General features: G+C 37.2%; 1 protein-coding gene across 4 annotated transcripts in view; it reads right to left on the reverse strand.

The window, feature by feature from the left end:
• Positions 1-15,072, reverse strand: part of FAM120B (family with sequence similarity 120B) — a 65,755-nt gene that overhangs the window by 45,475 nt on the left and 5,208 nt on the right. For 3 of the 4 annotated variants that reach the window (XR_008465374.1, XR_008465375.1, XM_054195093.1), the window contains exons 3-5: positions 12,234-12,414; positions 6,426-6,521; positions 303-475 (exon numbers count right to left, since the gene is read on the reverse strand). Coding sequence is in view for 2 of the 4 variants with exons in the window: in XM_054195093.1 (XP_054051068.1) it covers positions 303-475; positions 6,426-6,521; positions 12,234-12,414 (450 nt within the window). In the remaining 2 variants the exon portion in view is untranslated. The remainder of the gene's footprint in view (positions 1-302; positions 476-6,425; positions 6,522-12,233; positions 12,415-15,072) is intronic. The other variant, XM_054195094.1, reaches the window with a different exon arrangement.

The raw sequence follows: 15,072 nt of genomic DNA on the forward strand, positions 1-15,072 counted from the left end.
TCCCAAAACGTGGGGGGGAAAACCCTCAGTTTATATTCTGTTAAACTGCCCAAGGGGTTTTGTCATGGGCATGCGAGAGTTATGATTAACTACTAAAAAAATCCCAAGCGTTTCTTGAACAGGATGACGCATGTTAAGTGGAGTAATTAAAAATACTGTAATGCAGTGCTATTGTATTTGATCAACTATGCCTACAGTAAAGATTAAGACAAAAATCCAGCCCAGTCTAGCAAGAAACATTTTATTAGTCCACCACACCTATCAGGGCTGACAGCGGAAGAAAAAGCAACTGTCTGAATTACCTGCATCATAAGATAGGCCAGCAAGCAGCAGAATGCTGCAACAGGTGCTTCTAGAGCTTGGAGCTCTTCCATTCCGTCCTGAAGGTGAAAGCATGCCAGAAATGTACTATACCGTTGCTTTTCCACATCAGGGCCTTTGGCAAACCACAGTGTTTTCAAATCAGGTGTTCCACCTAGAAAAGAAATCCATTATTTTATCTTGGCAGCAACAAGATAAAACATGCCTACCTCATTACAATCTGAAAGGAAACAACTGATCTGCTCTTGGCACTTGCAAGGACCACAGAGTTGAAAAAAAAAAGTATTTGACAAAACTTGGCATTTGAAAAAAAATTAACAAAAAAAAAAATTAAGGCCTATAATTTAAACAAATTGCATGGAATACAGGCATGTTTAAGCAGAGTGGACTGAATTCAACTGTTACAACAATATAGACAACTTTGAGACATCAGGCTTTTACCCTTTGCAAGAACAAAGTTTGCCTACAAGTGTGTCCTTTCCCTTGGGAATCCACAGCATTAGATGAAGTTAGCTTCGTCATAAAATAGCGATTTAGCAGAAAACAACCATACCTGTTTCTTCTCTCTCTCTTAGAGCTAGCGTATCAGGAGTCCTTGAGGGATCCTCGCATTGCCTCCCATATAATCATCTGTTTCAGTGAACAAACCGGTCACCTCTGCCATTTACTGGCAAATGCATTCTCCACAAAACACTGTGCTGGTATGACTCCTCTGCAGTAGGTTCCAGGTTGGGAACAAAAATCAAGGCTATCTAGTATTTTGCACTCCTTAGACTACTGTATGAAACGCTGTTGCAAACACACACAAAAGAACTGCCATCAGTTATGTATAATGTATCTTCCCAGACTTTCTATAGTATCTTCCACTCTGGTCTCTAAATCCTTAATATTTACCTCATGTTGCCATCTCCCTACTTGTGACACGTGTGAACTAATGTAGAATTTGCTCCCCATTGAAATTACATTTAATCCATTATCAAAATAAACACTAATGCACGTGAAATAACAGAACAGCTAACTGGTTATGCCTAAGAATCCCAATTAAAAACAGAATCCTCCCATAAAGTACTGCTGCTTCTGTAGTTAAATAGAACGAGGTGTGAATTTTAAATGTGGACTAATTAAGCTACATTTGGTAACACCTCTTTTTTGTGTGACATGCAGCAGCTGTAGTCCAGTCAGGAACACTTGGTGATAATAAATGGTTAAAGTGACACGGTGCCGAAATCTACATAGACAATGTTTATTTAACCAAGAAAGCCCATTAACCAAATGGTACTAACTCTTTGGAGAGGGGGAAACTGGAAGAGAAGTTAGTATTTTCTTTCTTCATCTCCCTGATGGATGTTTCTTTTACTATTTTTAAGACTAACTGCCATCAAAAGTTTTAACCATGTAAAGAACTCCCGTCATACAATCTGTAAGTTTCTAACTTTAGTTTGTAGGGAAATATATATATATATTAAGAAAAAATGCCAGTTTCTTGATTGGAGTTAGAAATGCAAATTAACGATAACACAAATGCTGGCAGTGAGCCGACCAGTACAGACAGCACAATAAGACTTGGATTACTGGTTTGCATGCTGGTAATTGCTGCCTTAAGTAAAAAACAGAACAGCAGAGACTGACTTCCAGGAAGAAAAGCAAAGATAATATGCATAAAACCAAAACAAAGTCAACTTTTCCTACCAAGGCTAAGCAACTTTAATGTGTGAGACAATTTTTACATAGGTAAACTCAAATAGTTTTGATGGTTTCTGCTTTCTAGAAGGTTCCCAATCAGCTGCATATGAACAGATATGCCAAGAATCAGTTAAAGGAAAGTAGTCTTTCCATCTGTAAAGTTTTTTTAAATGAATTGCATCCAGGGGTATATCCAATAATAGAAATCCTTCTTTCTTCAGAGTAAAACCATGAACTACATCAATAATCAAGATTGCATATCTATATTGAGAGAGCTGAACAAAAAATTCAAGACATCTCTTCCATAAACACTTTCTTACACTTTCAGAAACAACATCTACTTGCGCCTGGGAAAAAAAAAAAAGAGGTACTGATGAATTATGAGTTATTCACTCTGGGAAAGAAAACTTGACGCTATCTCCTTGTAAAACATGCCAACCAAAAGCATAATTTTTCTGAAAGGATCTCTTCTATAAGTAATTAAATTCCATGTGATACCCAAGAGTGAGCCGTTATATTAACCCTTAAATGAAAGATAAGTAAAACAAAGAAAACAAACACACTGAAATTTAATGACTCTCTCATCATGCATACAGTGACAGAATCATAGAATGGTTCATGTCGAAAGGGACCTTAAAGATCATCTAGTTCCAATCCCCCTGTCAACGGACCTAAGATTCATATACAGCAGACCTACAAAACTGTTCTCTGCTCTAGTTAATCCTCACAACATACTTCACAGCAACTAGAAAACATTCCTGAAAAACAGAAGTTTTCTGGGATAGGAGGGAGAAATATTTTAATTTCTGAACACATCTAAATATTTGCTAAATTAACCTAAAAAAACCCCAAAACTGAGTAACAAAAGGGAAACACACCAAAACATACTTAGATATATACAATTGATACATCTTTACTGTAAAGATTAGTCACGAGAAAATGATCTATCCTACTGGGGTCGTAGGAACTACACGTTCCCGTGAATTATAGAGAGATACTCAAACACTACATATGCTTATGGTTATTCTCAACATGCACAAAACTGTGTGAAAACCATATTCAGTACCATGTAAACTGTAGTCCTTGGGAAGTCCAAGAAGAGGATCATCACAAAGACCTCCACGGAGGTCGATGTACTACTTGCCTAAGCACAAAAATGGACAACCAACAAGTTAAGAGAAAAAGCATTGATTGTGTTATTTTTTCTTTTTTCCTTTTCACTCACACATTTAAAGACATTGCCATGTAGAATGCATCATGATAAACAAGAGCACTTCAAGGGAATACATATTTTTTTTTCCCATTTGTTTGAACTTCAATAACTGATTTATGAATATGCAATGCACACAAAAGTTGTGGAATACACTAATACACTAATATTACAGAATCACAGAATGGTAGGGGTTGGAAGGGACCTTCGGAGATCATCTAGTCCAAAGCAGGTTCACATAGAGCAGGCTGGACAGGAATGCATTCAGGCATTCCTCAACAACCTTTCCTGTGGTATGAAGCTACAATATCCTACACATTTTCAGAAATAAAATGAAAAGCAGAATCCATACATTTCCAGTAAAGACTTTAAAACTTCCTCTGTTCCATACGAACTGCACACACACACCAAATAGATCAGCAATGTTCACAAGATATGGATGTTAAACAGCATTTTCTTGGATCACAGATCTTGTAACAAAATTCATTTCTCAGAGACATTTTTTATCAATTTAAGTGCTGCTCTGTCAGTGTGTGGGAAACATCACGTTCACATTCATTCAACTGAAAGGAAACATTCCAGAAGGGAGAAAGAGAGACAGAGAATGTGAGCAAGCGCAGATGCTAATTCAGAAGACTGCCTCTCAAGAAAAATACATATACATAACATACACTATATTTTAAATATATTTTAAGCTATCATCTTACAGCCTTTAGGATTCAGTATTTCATTTTTTAAAAAAAGCTAACATTCAATAAGTTACCTGCAAGCTTTTCAGATGCATGACAATTCTGCTGTTCTATACACCCACAAAAAAATCAGTGGGAATTCTACTTTTTTTAATTTATTTAATATCAATGTGAAATCTGAAACATTTATGGTTACGCACATTACAGTTCAAAGTTCATATCAAATGTTTTTTCTTCAGACTTTTTAATCTAAATCACTTTCAAGAGTCAGGATTTCCCATATATTCTCAGTACACTTCTAAAGTAGTTGTGATGATGAGGTTATTTTTTCAAAAAAAAAGATAAAACAAAGAACCTTTCCAGATTAATTGCACCTGTGATTTTTCAAATAATTTCTGGTAAGGTTTTTTTCTCTTTTTTGAGTAACCTGATCTTGATTGACAGCTTTGAACTTTAACTTCCTATAACTACTTCTTTAAATTTAGCTCTAAGTATGATCCCTGTCTGAAAAATGTGATGCGCTGTTGAGAACCTTATTTGGTGAATTAGAAAGTCATGCGGTGGAAAATAAAAGATGCATGAGCGAATGTAAGGCATACAAATATGGACTGCAAAAATTTTAGAAAAATATTTGTTCGCTGAAGGAATGACAACAGAGCACTAAAAATAAACACTAGAAGTCCTCCTCCCCCTTTTTAATAGTCTGCTTGAACAGCCTTTCATTACTGAGTTAGTAAAGATTATGGCTGAGAAGATGCTGTTTTTATAAACTCCTCTTGTACAGTTGCTATAAACAAACACACACAGTGATTTTAAATCCTGTTTATCGTCAATACGAAGATGGGTTCTATGTGTAGCATGTTTGCAGAGCAGTAGAACCAGAGTACATGAGATTAAGTGGATTCCTCTCCAGAAAGGGAGTAAGGTACTATACTATCTGGGAAGGAAAATTTCATAACAATAAATGCAGTGTATTTGCCATGCAAACTGAAATTAACTACCTAGGTTTGGTTTATACTTCATTGAGTTTTGTTTGCTTGTTTTACAAATGCATGTTCCCAGACCATTGTATGCTGAAGTAAAACAGCTGTACAGTACAATCAATTTTTACCCTGCATACTCATATCCATTTGGAAAATTTCACAGCAATTTCATGCTATCATCAAGTCAATCAGATAATCACTCTCCTAATATTATATCGGGGTACTGGACAGTGCAACTACTGTATATCAAATGAAACCTTGTTTGTACTTTGTCTATGTAACTCATTTCTTTCCAAACAGTTCCTTTCAAAAGGACTTTGAAAAGGCTGATTCTAAAGAGCAACTGTTTTTCCTTCGTCCTTGAATTTGAAGACTCTTATTAAATATGTGAGTTTCAAATATGAAGATAAATGTACAATCTTAGGATACCTTAAAAGAAAATTTACTGTAACCCTAGAAAATTAAAAACAAGTAGGTTCTAAAGCAATCCCTAACCAAAATAAAAATATAAAAAATATGTGCATGTTTTTCATCGTCTGAATCTGGACTTAGATGAGATCAGAACAAGGACTGCTACAGAAAGCTCCAGGGAAGAAGAACTGGTAATTACTCTGAAAAATCAGGTAGATAATAATTTTTCTTAATAAGATATCAACAGTATTGCATATAAGTCATTTCATATGAAAGACTAAAAAAACCTCTGAGCTCTTGATCCACATGACAGCAGATGCTAGACAGAGAGTGAGCTGTGAGAGTAAAGATAGAGGGGTTATGACTACAATAGCATGGACAAATAAACCCTCTGAAATAACATCATTGATACAGTACTGTTTGGTCCCTATCTTAAACTTACATTGCATGATATAATTTAGTGATAAAGAGATGAGTGACATATACAGTGCCCAATCTTTTCACTAAAGTCTATGATACTTCCGTGTAAATGTAACACATTCCTTGTAACACTAATTTCACTAAAAGCGTTCACGAATGCGTCCTTTACCAAAGGAAAGAAGATAAAATTCACACAAAACACTTGATGCTTAAGACAGTAGAAACAGCTTCACAGAAACAGACAGCCTACTTATTTTTTATTGAAAGCTGGATTCTCTTTTTGGGTTGTCACAGGTGATCTAAAAATGGTCCTTTTTTATATTGTCCACAAATCTCGTTAACGCATTCTCTCAAACAGTTTAATAGAAGAATTTTAGTATGGCCCTACACAACCACTTATCCTGGCCTCAGAGCAGTATTTAGCAATATTTAGAACCTCTAAGAAATTGTTTGCATTTTAGAACTGATGTCTGAATTAGCACTGGGTTTAACAAGACATAGTAATAACATGTAGCTCAAAGCTGAATCCTATTATAATTACATGGGGTAATTAAAAAAAGAAGTCACAAGCATGCAGCATTTCTACTTGAGCTCCTTGTTCTCCACACTTGTTTTGCATTCCATATCAAATATGTGATGATGGATTGTCTAACCTGATTTTAGTGATGTCATTATTTCAGTTCAGATTTAAACACATTTTTATTCTACCTGGAACAGAAGGTTGTACAGGTTGTATCAGCTCTGGCTGCTGGAGAGGATTGCCAAAATAGACAAACCACTCTTTTACCAAAGGATAGGCTCCACCTAAAAAAAGACAGAATTGCATCAGTAAGTCAAATGCAAGCATTGACAGTAGTGTAAAAGTTGGAAGCAGTGGTGATCAGGACTGTAAAGTAATAGAAGGCACTTCATAATGACTTGTTTGCTCAGCTTCTTTAAAACCAACCAAGAAAAATTAGTTTTAGTATCTTTATGACAAATCATCAGAACAAATGAGAAGAGTTTGAATTATGTACTATAAACATGAGTTTGCAGTCGGGAATTGCAGCCAAAAATGTAAGTACAAGTGCCTGTGGAAAGCGTTCTAAAATGGCTTTCAGCCAATTTTAGGCCTTCCCATTCCAAGGCAGTTCAGGAAGCTGTGGAGGCATCTGGCATAGCTTAGGGACCTACATGAGCTACCTCAGTCTCTCAGGGCTGTCACACTGCCACATATGCAGGCAGTCCTTAATATGATTCTCCTCCCAACTTGCCCTGACATTTCCTGTGTCAGGGTTTGAGGCAAAATCTTTATAAGGAGGCCTTGATGGCTATTTGAAAGCTGACAGCAATGGAGTCATCCCACCATCAGATGCAGAGCTTTTACAGCCCATTGTTCCAGACCTTTTATCTAGTATAAAGGGATTGTTTATGCATAATAGCTCAAGTGGCTTCCTACCCTCTAACCTCAACTCCGCCCCGCCTCCCAGTAAAGAGCTTAAATTAAAAATTGTACTACTTGAGTTAGCATATAACTACTTGATGCTTCAAAACAAACAAACAAACAAACTAAAAATGAAAATGCCCTCAGAAAAAACTCAAGCATTTCAGAATTTTTGAAATGCAGTCTATCCAATTTCCAATAATCAGCTCATAATCATTCCAATGCAAGTCTTAAAAAACCTCCTTCGTTATTGTTATACCTGGTGCTTCTGCATTCTGTCCAGATTTTGCTTATGGTAACCATGTCATAGTGCCCTAAATTTCCACCCTCTGCAGTCTGGTAAACAGTATGAAGTAAACAGATTTAGCCAGTCCTGGGCGCTTGGAATAGTGTTTTCAAATCTTTTCCAGGCAAATCTCAAAGCTTTTTTTTCCTTCCTTTGTCCCTTTCCAGATTCACAGAATTGCATCTCTAATTCCTTCCAGCTCTCAGCCAGTGGCTGAAGCCACTGTTCTTAAAAATTCCTACCTTTTGTCATCAATTCCAATCACCCTGCACTTTACTGCACAAGTATTTCTGATGCCACATTATGAACCCTAATCAAAAACTTCATCTAGCTTAAAACAAACCAATCAGATCTCTCCAATGCTCCCCTTCCCTTCCCTATACCACGCCAAACCGTTTGGTCACATTAATTTCCTGATCACACTCATAGCTCAACGCTGCAAACGACTGTTGGCACGAATGAACAAGTAGTGTGCTATGGTGCAATGGCAGAAATTCCTCAGATGCTAGTGTCAGCGATAAGAGCGGGGGAAAAGAACATGACAATATCTGTTTTACAGCCCTGCTTCTTCTTCCTTCCTTACCCATGGACCTACAGCACAAACTCCCAATAAAGGTGAGGGACTAAAGAACCAACAGCTGGACTATGCGGGACAGCATTACAGTTGCCTTGCCATGCTTCACTGTTCATAAACAGGTGACATTATGAACAAAATGAAAAATGCCTATACTAGGGAAAAAAAAACCAAACCTTAAACTGCACGTTCCAGTAGCTGAATAGTCTCACATCTTGATTATAAATCATTGCCTATGATAATGCTATTTCATGAATAAAACCCACCAATTTAATATCCCAAAGTCACTTTCAGAAAGCTTCTGATGTTTTAGCATTCTGTTTTAAGATTTATTATGTAAATTACTCTGCTTTATTCAATCTATTCAGCTCAGCCTCCCAAATTTTAGCCTGGCTTCTTAAGGAAGAAAGCCTAATACAATTAGGACATCTGTCATAAGTAATTCATGGATGCACTGCTCTGTTTCAACTAAATCTGACAGAGGAGAAGAGATTTCAAATGTATTAAATTCCTAAACAGTTTGTGAAACTAGTGACTCAGCTGACAGAGGGATGCTATTAGGGCACCAACTGAAAGACAGACATGAAAGTTCAAGTTACCTGTTGTATCTGAACACACTGGATGGCAAGTCAATACACAAGTAGCTATGGAAGAGCTAGAGCTGAATAAAAAGGTAGCCAGGACGTGGGGAGAGCAGAAGGCAATAGGAAACATACTTGAAAACACCATATATTGCAGGCAGGAGTTGTGAAGGACATGGGAAGAAGTTAAGAGCTGCTAGGAAGGAGCCTGGAAATATAAAAGCTTTGCTGAGGGGAAGCTGGCGAGGAGAATCACTCTTTCCGAGTTCCACAGTTCACAGAACAACTTATCAAAATGTCACTTGATTCCAAATGGCAGTGAAACACTACCTTTACATCACCCATCAGGCTCAAGCACAGTAAAGAGAGAAGTCAATAGGAAACCTCTAGTTTTTTTTCTTTTAATCTATGTGAATGTTAGTACAGGACGTAGCACCACATCAGTACTTTTCACTATTATAATCCATTAGCAACAAAAGTATATGACTATTCATATAAGTAGCCAAACAAATATAGCTGAAAGCAAGATCCTGCAAACTGACAGCACATTAACATACCAAGAAAAAAATGGAGACACAATTACTAAATGCCAACCCTCCTTGCATGGAAATGTCTCTGGAAAAAACCAGTAACTTTTCAAACTTTTTTCCCCACAATGCACATACAGAATATCATCAGTCAAATTCGAAATATAGCAGTTCCTTTGTTTCAATAGATTCCAAACAACCTGTGGAACAACCTGAACAACCTAGGCAGCCTAAGGAAAATTTCAACTATGTACAAAACACCCAAAACACGAGACAGTTGGAAATGCTGTTATGTGTGCTCCTCTATGCCTGCAACAATGCCAGCCCTCCTGAGTGGTCACTGGTGATAACTGGCAAAAATTCTGCTAATGGACTTTTTTTGAGAGAGTCAAAGCGAGGGTCAGTCTGGCCTGCTAATGTTAGAACTGGGAGTGATGCCAGGACTTCCAGGAGCTGGCCACAGGCTTAGGCTACATTACACAACCTCCTAATTGGCAACAGTCACGCAGGTGCAGGTATTTCCATGGACTGTGCTAGTGCCAAAACCTGCCAGCTTTGTTCTGAAATCTTAGCACACAAAAGAGAGCTTGGCTGGCCTATCAAGCTGCATTACTGTTATTTTCCCCTCCTTCTTGAATTTTTCCAATAGTACTGTTTTTCTAGGAAAGATGCTAAAAGTTAACAATTTATATGTCACTAGAGGCGATACTCCACTTAATGATCAGAAACGGTTCAATTAATTATAAAAATGCTTTTAAAATACACAGGCAACAAATGCCATGTTTTCAGGACCACCATCAACCCTCTATATATTTTTGCAGGGTCAAAAATAGGCTGTGATTCTAGTAACATTTCCATGAGTAAAGGTACGCACATGCTCGCCGTATACCAAACTATGCCAAAGGCATAGCTGCATGAGCTTTCAGCAGCACTGCGAACTTTTACAGGCGACCATGGATTTGCTCATTGCCACTCCCTGCCATTCCCTTGGGCTGTTTCGCCACAGCTGTTTGTGGCTACACAAAGAGTCAGGTGGAGAAACAGAACCAGGTTAGTTACCTGACTGCAAGAAAGGGAAGGAAGAGAGAGGGCTATTTTCAGTATCTCAAACTAGGCCACCAAGCAGCTGCACAAACTGCTGCACCAGCACAACTGAGAGGTTGCACAGGGACTGAAATGAGTGGCTCTGCAAGAGAATTACCTAAACTGGCACTGACAGCAAAAGAAACACTGGTCACACTATAGCTTCAGGCAAAGTGGCATGGTCTATGCAGGTGATTTCAAAGGATATGACAAAATCCAGCTCCTATGGATTCTTGGGTCTCTTAGGCGCATTAATTCTACGTTATCCTACAACCCACATACAGTGTAGGTTACTTCTTCCTATCCTACCCCTCATCAAATTGCAAAAAACAGTCAACTTGACCTCATCTGAGGGAAACTGGCATAGGATTCTACTTACTTTGTAAAGAACAAAACTTCCTTGTAGGTCTAGCAACAAATTCATAAAAAATAATGCTGACACTTACTTATGAATTCCCATACAGACTGTGATTAATGGTCTACACTCTTGATTTAGAAGCAACTATATGCTAGGATAAAATACCAACCCATGAACTACTAGGAAAAGACGTGGTTAAAGCAGTTAGAGGTAGACACATGCACTAAAAATGCAGATTTAATAGGGGTGCCCACGCAGACACACTCTACCTACCTTTCTGGAAGGGTTAAGGACTGAGGATGCACTATGATTTACTTTAGAAAATTATCTCTGAAATTTGAAACATGAACTGAGAATAAATAATACATGTTATCTGTGATTTTATTCTAAAATCACTTTCTTAAAAGAAGACCTCTTTCACGTCCAAATTTCATTTTCAATAAGATTATAAATTAATGTTTCTGATTTCATTTCTAATCTTTTTCATCTGAGTACTACAAACACTGTAACACAAATGCAAATCTGCCTACTACCCTGCCATCTTGCAGCAACAATTGTTAATTAGAAGTTTTGGTCTGGGTGTTTCTGAAAACATCAATGAATATCCTGCTGCTTAGAGGAATAAACAAACCCCAACCAAGTTATAATTGTCTACAAAACTTAGAGGCAGTAGGCCGAAAAAATGAAAAATGACAGATGTGCATAATTACTGCTGAGATTTTTGTTACTCTCTCCAAATGACTACGTAAACTCTGATTCAGTTTTTCCTATTTCTTTTTTCCTATTATGGCACAACTTCAGCTTCTAGTTGCTGAAAGAAGTCAGGTACTTAATTACCTTTCTGTGCCCTTCTAAGCACATAGGTTCAATATTAGGTTTGATGGCGGTGCACTTTCATCAGTAAAGATTTCCTTTTTACCAAGGAAAAATCAACATATTAAAAGGAATAAAAGTTCAGTACATTTTTAATTTTCAACTCACTGCCTAGAAGACACTGTAGCTAAAGAAAACTTTTAACTACTGGAAGTCTTTAGAACATAAAATTTGTCCAAGGATGTGAATAAAGAATTACCTGTCTTAAAACAGAAGAATGTAAGCATAGATACTTATACCTGCTACAGAATCTGTTTACACCACTGGATAAAGAAATCATATTTTCTTGCACTTTGATGAAAGAACTAACAATCACTGGCATGACTACTTACATTTGTATTACTACTATAACCATATTTGACTATCCACTGTTCTTAAAATTGCAGACTTAAAACCAACAGAAGGTAAAACTGTAACAGTGCATTACACTGTGTTACAACTCACTAATTCATCAGGAGCTAGACTTAGCAAAGTAACATAAGGTTTCACATCCTCTCAAACTTTTAAAATCTTCTAAATGTTATCGCTTTGCTCTACCCTTTGATCATTAACAACTTTCACAACTTAACAAGGAAAAAAAACCCCAATTTTTAGAAAATCTCTTTAAAAGCACTGAAATCAAACAGCATGTAGAAAAACTGCAATTTCATTGTCACATTTTCTCCTGATTCCTTAAGAAGTACACTTCAGCTGCCCACAGTTTTTATCCTAAATGTCATGCTGATGTAGCCACTGAAACAATTAATTCAAAATTTCATATTTCAAAATTGAAAGCATACTTGAATAATGGTGTAAGTAGTTTAATCCTTACCTTTTCCAGATTCCAACAGGACAGAATAAATATGCTGACGAGCAGGACGGTAGATAAGTGCCTGTCCGGGAATCTCTGTATCACGGTCATCTTCCAAAGAGTTGCTGCACTCAGTCTCTCCACTGCTCAGGATATTGAAGATTGTATAATTCTCAGATCGGATATGCTGTTCTTTAGCTACCTGTTTGTTCAAAGAAGGAAGAGGGCATTATCTCCAAAATTAAAAAGGATCATAAAGCAACAACCTGTTCAAGGAAATGGCACTTTCCCTATCAGTGGAAATGGAGGGAATAGCCAGGGAGAGAAAAAGTGCCTGTTCAAATAACAGTAGTATGGCATACTTTCAGACATCTATCTTTTTTGTGGACAGGAATCCCCAGGAAACCCTGGGGATCATTGCCTTTTTTAGCCCCTCCTTGCATTCTTAAAACTTGGCATTTTTAATGACAGTTTTTAGGGAGTAATTATTCTTAAAAATGAATTCTGAATTCAGAAATAGAAAAATGAGCTGCCCTCCTTTAGTCACCTGAAAACATACCTTCCCTTTTTAAATAGTGAGTGAAGGCATGACAAACCCCAAACTTCTAATTTTATTGCAAGATGAGCTACATAAGACAGCTCCATTTCTTTCAGGAGCTGACTTTGCATAGTTTACATTGTGGTGAAATTAGAATACTTAAATTCACCACACTTTTACTTTGCAATAGCTCTTCCTCAAGAAAAGAAATACAGTCTACTCTAGTGAGGGGTCTGCAGGCTGTTGCTGAAAAGTAGAATCACAGCATCACCCAGGCTGCATACTAACCATGCACTGTATGCAGACGCACCTGGCTACAGCAGCAGGCTATAAGCAGCTTCAGTACCAACAGGGACAGCCAGTCTGGAGCCGCTTAGATGCAGAAGCAACCAAGCTGCTCTCAGGCAGCACAGAATTTCAACCAGTAACACCTGTAACCTAGACTGGCCAAGGGCAAAACCAGACAGACTTTCTACTTCACAACATCAGACCAAAACTGTGGGGGTGTTCAAACAGCTGAGCAGAGCCAATTATTTCCACGAGATGCCACTAATAATAATTCTCCTGGGCTCTCCATGCTGTATGGTGAGGAGGCACTGATGTTTCTCTGCTCTGCATTCCCTACACGTGCCACGCTATCTGCATGATTTGGATTGTGCTATCCATGCAGCTATCTCAGCCTTTTTCACTAGGAATTACCAGACCACTGGCCAGAGCCAAATTCGCCAGTTCTGCAGAATTCCAGTATCCGCAAACCTGGGAACTCAACAGGTCAAAGCTGCAGTCAATCAGTAGGTCATTACTGATCAAAACTAATTCTACTGAAATGTCATACTTTCAGAAGAAATTCTCACATGAGCATAAAATCAATGATAGGCTTCTGTGTACGATGCCTATCAACAGAGTATTTTCTTACAGCAATAAATTAATAGTTGCCCGGAAAGAAATACTTCAATATCCCCTAATATACGTAAACAATGTAATTCCCCAAATCTACTTTTGTATAATACAAAAGCAAAGAGTTAAATATTTCTAAGCATGATTTGAATGAAGCATTGAACTATTTCATACAAACCACTATCACAGATATGAGATAATTTGAAAATACTAGTTTCTTGCAATTTGACAATAATCTGTACATCCTTACATCCTGAAAAAGACACAAGCTATTTCTAGAAGCATTGCTGTATTCAGTGCTGTATCTTTAAAAATATTTCTGATTTACACATACAGTCAGCTAGAAAGTTATGCTCCTTTTCTAGAGAAGCAGCAACCTGAGGCTATGTCCTCAAGGTTGGAAGTGAGCTGTGTATGTCATTTATGTGCAGTTTACATTATGTGCAAGGTAAGCGGAAATACGTGTAGGTTTCAAAATACGACACAAAGCACACACATTACACATACAAATATTTAAACACCTTTTACAAAACCAAAAGACAAGTTAACATTTCTACAACTTTGACTGTAATTTCCTTGGCCCTGGGACTGGCTTAACATAGGATTTATTCAGCAACAGTGAGGCATTCTTCAATAGTGTTTCTAAACATTATTATTTTATTACAGCAGTAGCTCAGCATGACGCTAGAGAACTGCAAGCCTTCAAATGAAAGATCTAGCCAAGAAATAATGACCACTTGTCATAAAGACCGCATGGTACATTCTCTTAAGGAGCAAGGATATTACCACTATTGTCCTGGCCATAATCCAACCAAGATAATTACATTCTGGTTAATTTTAACTTGCACTTCAAGCATAAACAATATTTTTCAACACTTTGTTAGGATGTAGGGTGGTTGGTTTTTTTTAAATAATATATTCTATTTAACTACTACAGTCAAAAGTGACACGTATTGTATCTATGTGTGGTTAATTAAAAAACACAAACGTATCTGCAGTTTAGCTGAAATGAGAATTGCACAGGTTACAATGTAGTTTTTAAATGTTTTAGAGTCTTTTTAGGAAAGGAAAATATAAATTACATTATTAATTTAGAGTAATATGAGGAAACAGAAAAATAGTTTTAAAGAAAATGCTCAAGATAAGTAAGAGAGACAAAAAAAGACTATTTGAAGTCTGTAGGTGCTTAATAAAATAGGGAGTAACAGATGGCTAATATAGGGTCTAAAACACACTACCTTGTATATACTTTTTTTTAATCAAATCTCAATGCATTATCTTACTTGCCACAAATTTACAGAATTGTACTCCGGACTTGCTACTATTGTATAAACTCTGATGTAAGGTAGCTCAGTTTTCTATTAGCCAGGTAGGCTACCCTAGCTAATACATCCCCAGAGTGACCCAATCTGACAGTACTGTTTC

The sequence above is a fragment of the Rissa tridactyla genome, chromosome 3 (assembly GCF_028500815.1).
Source record: "Rissa tridactyla isolate bRisTri1 chromosome 3, bRisTri1.patW.cur.20221130, whole genome shotgun sequence".
Classification (NCBI taxonomy): Eukaryota; Metazoa; Chordata; class Aves; order Charadriiformes; family Laridae; genus Rissa; species Rissa tridactyla.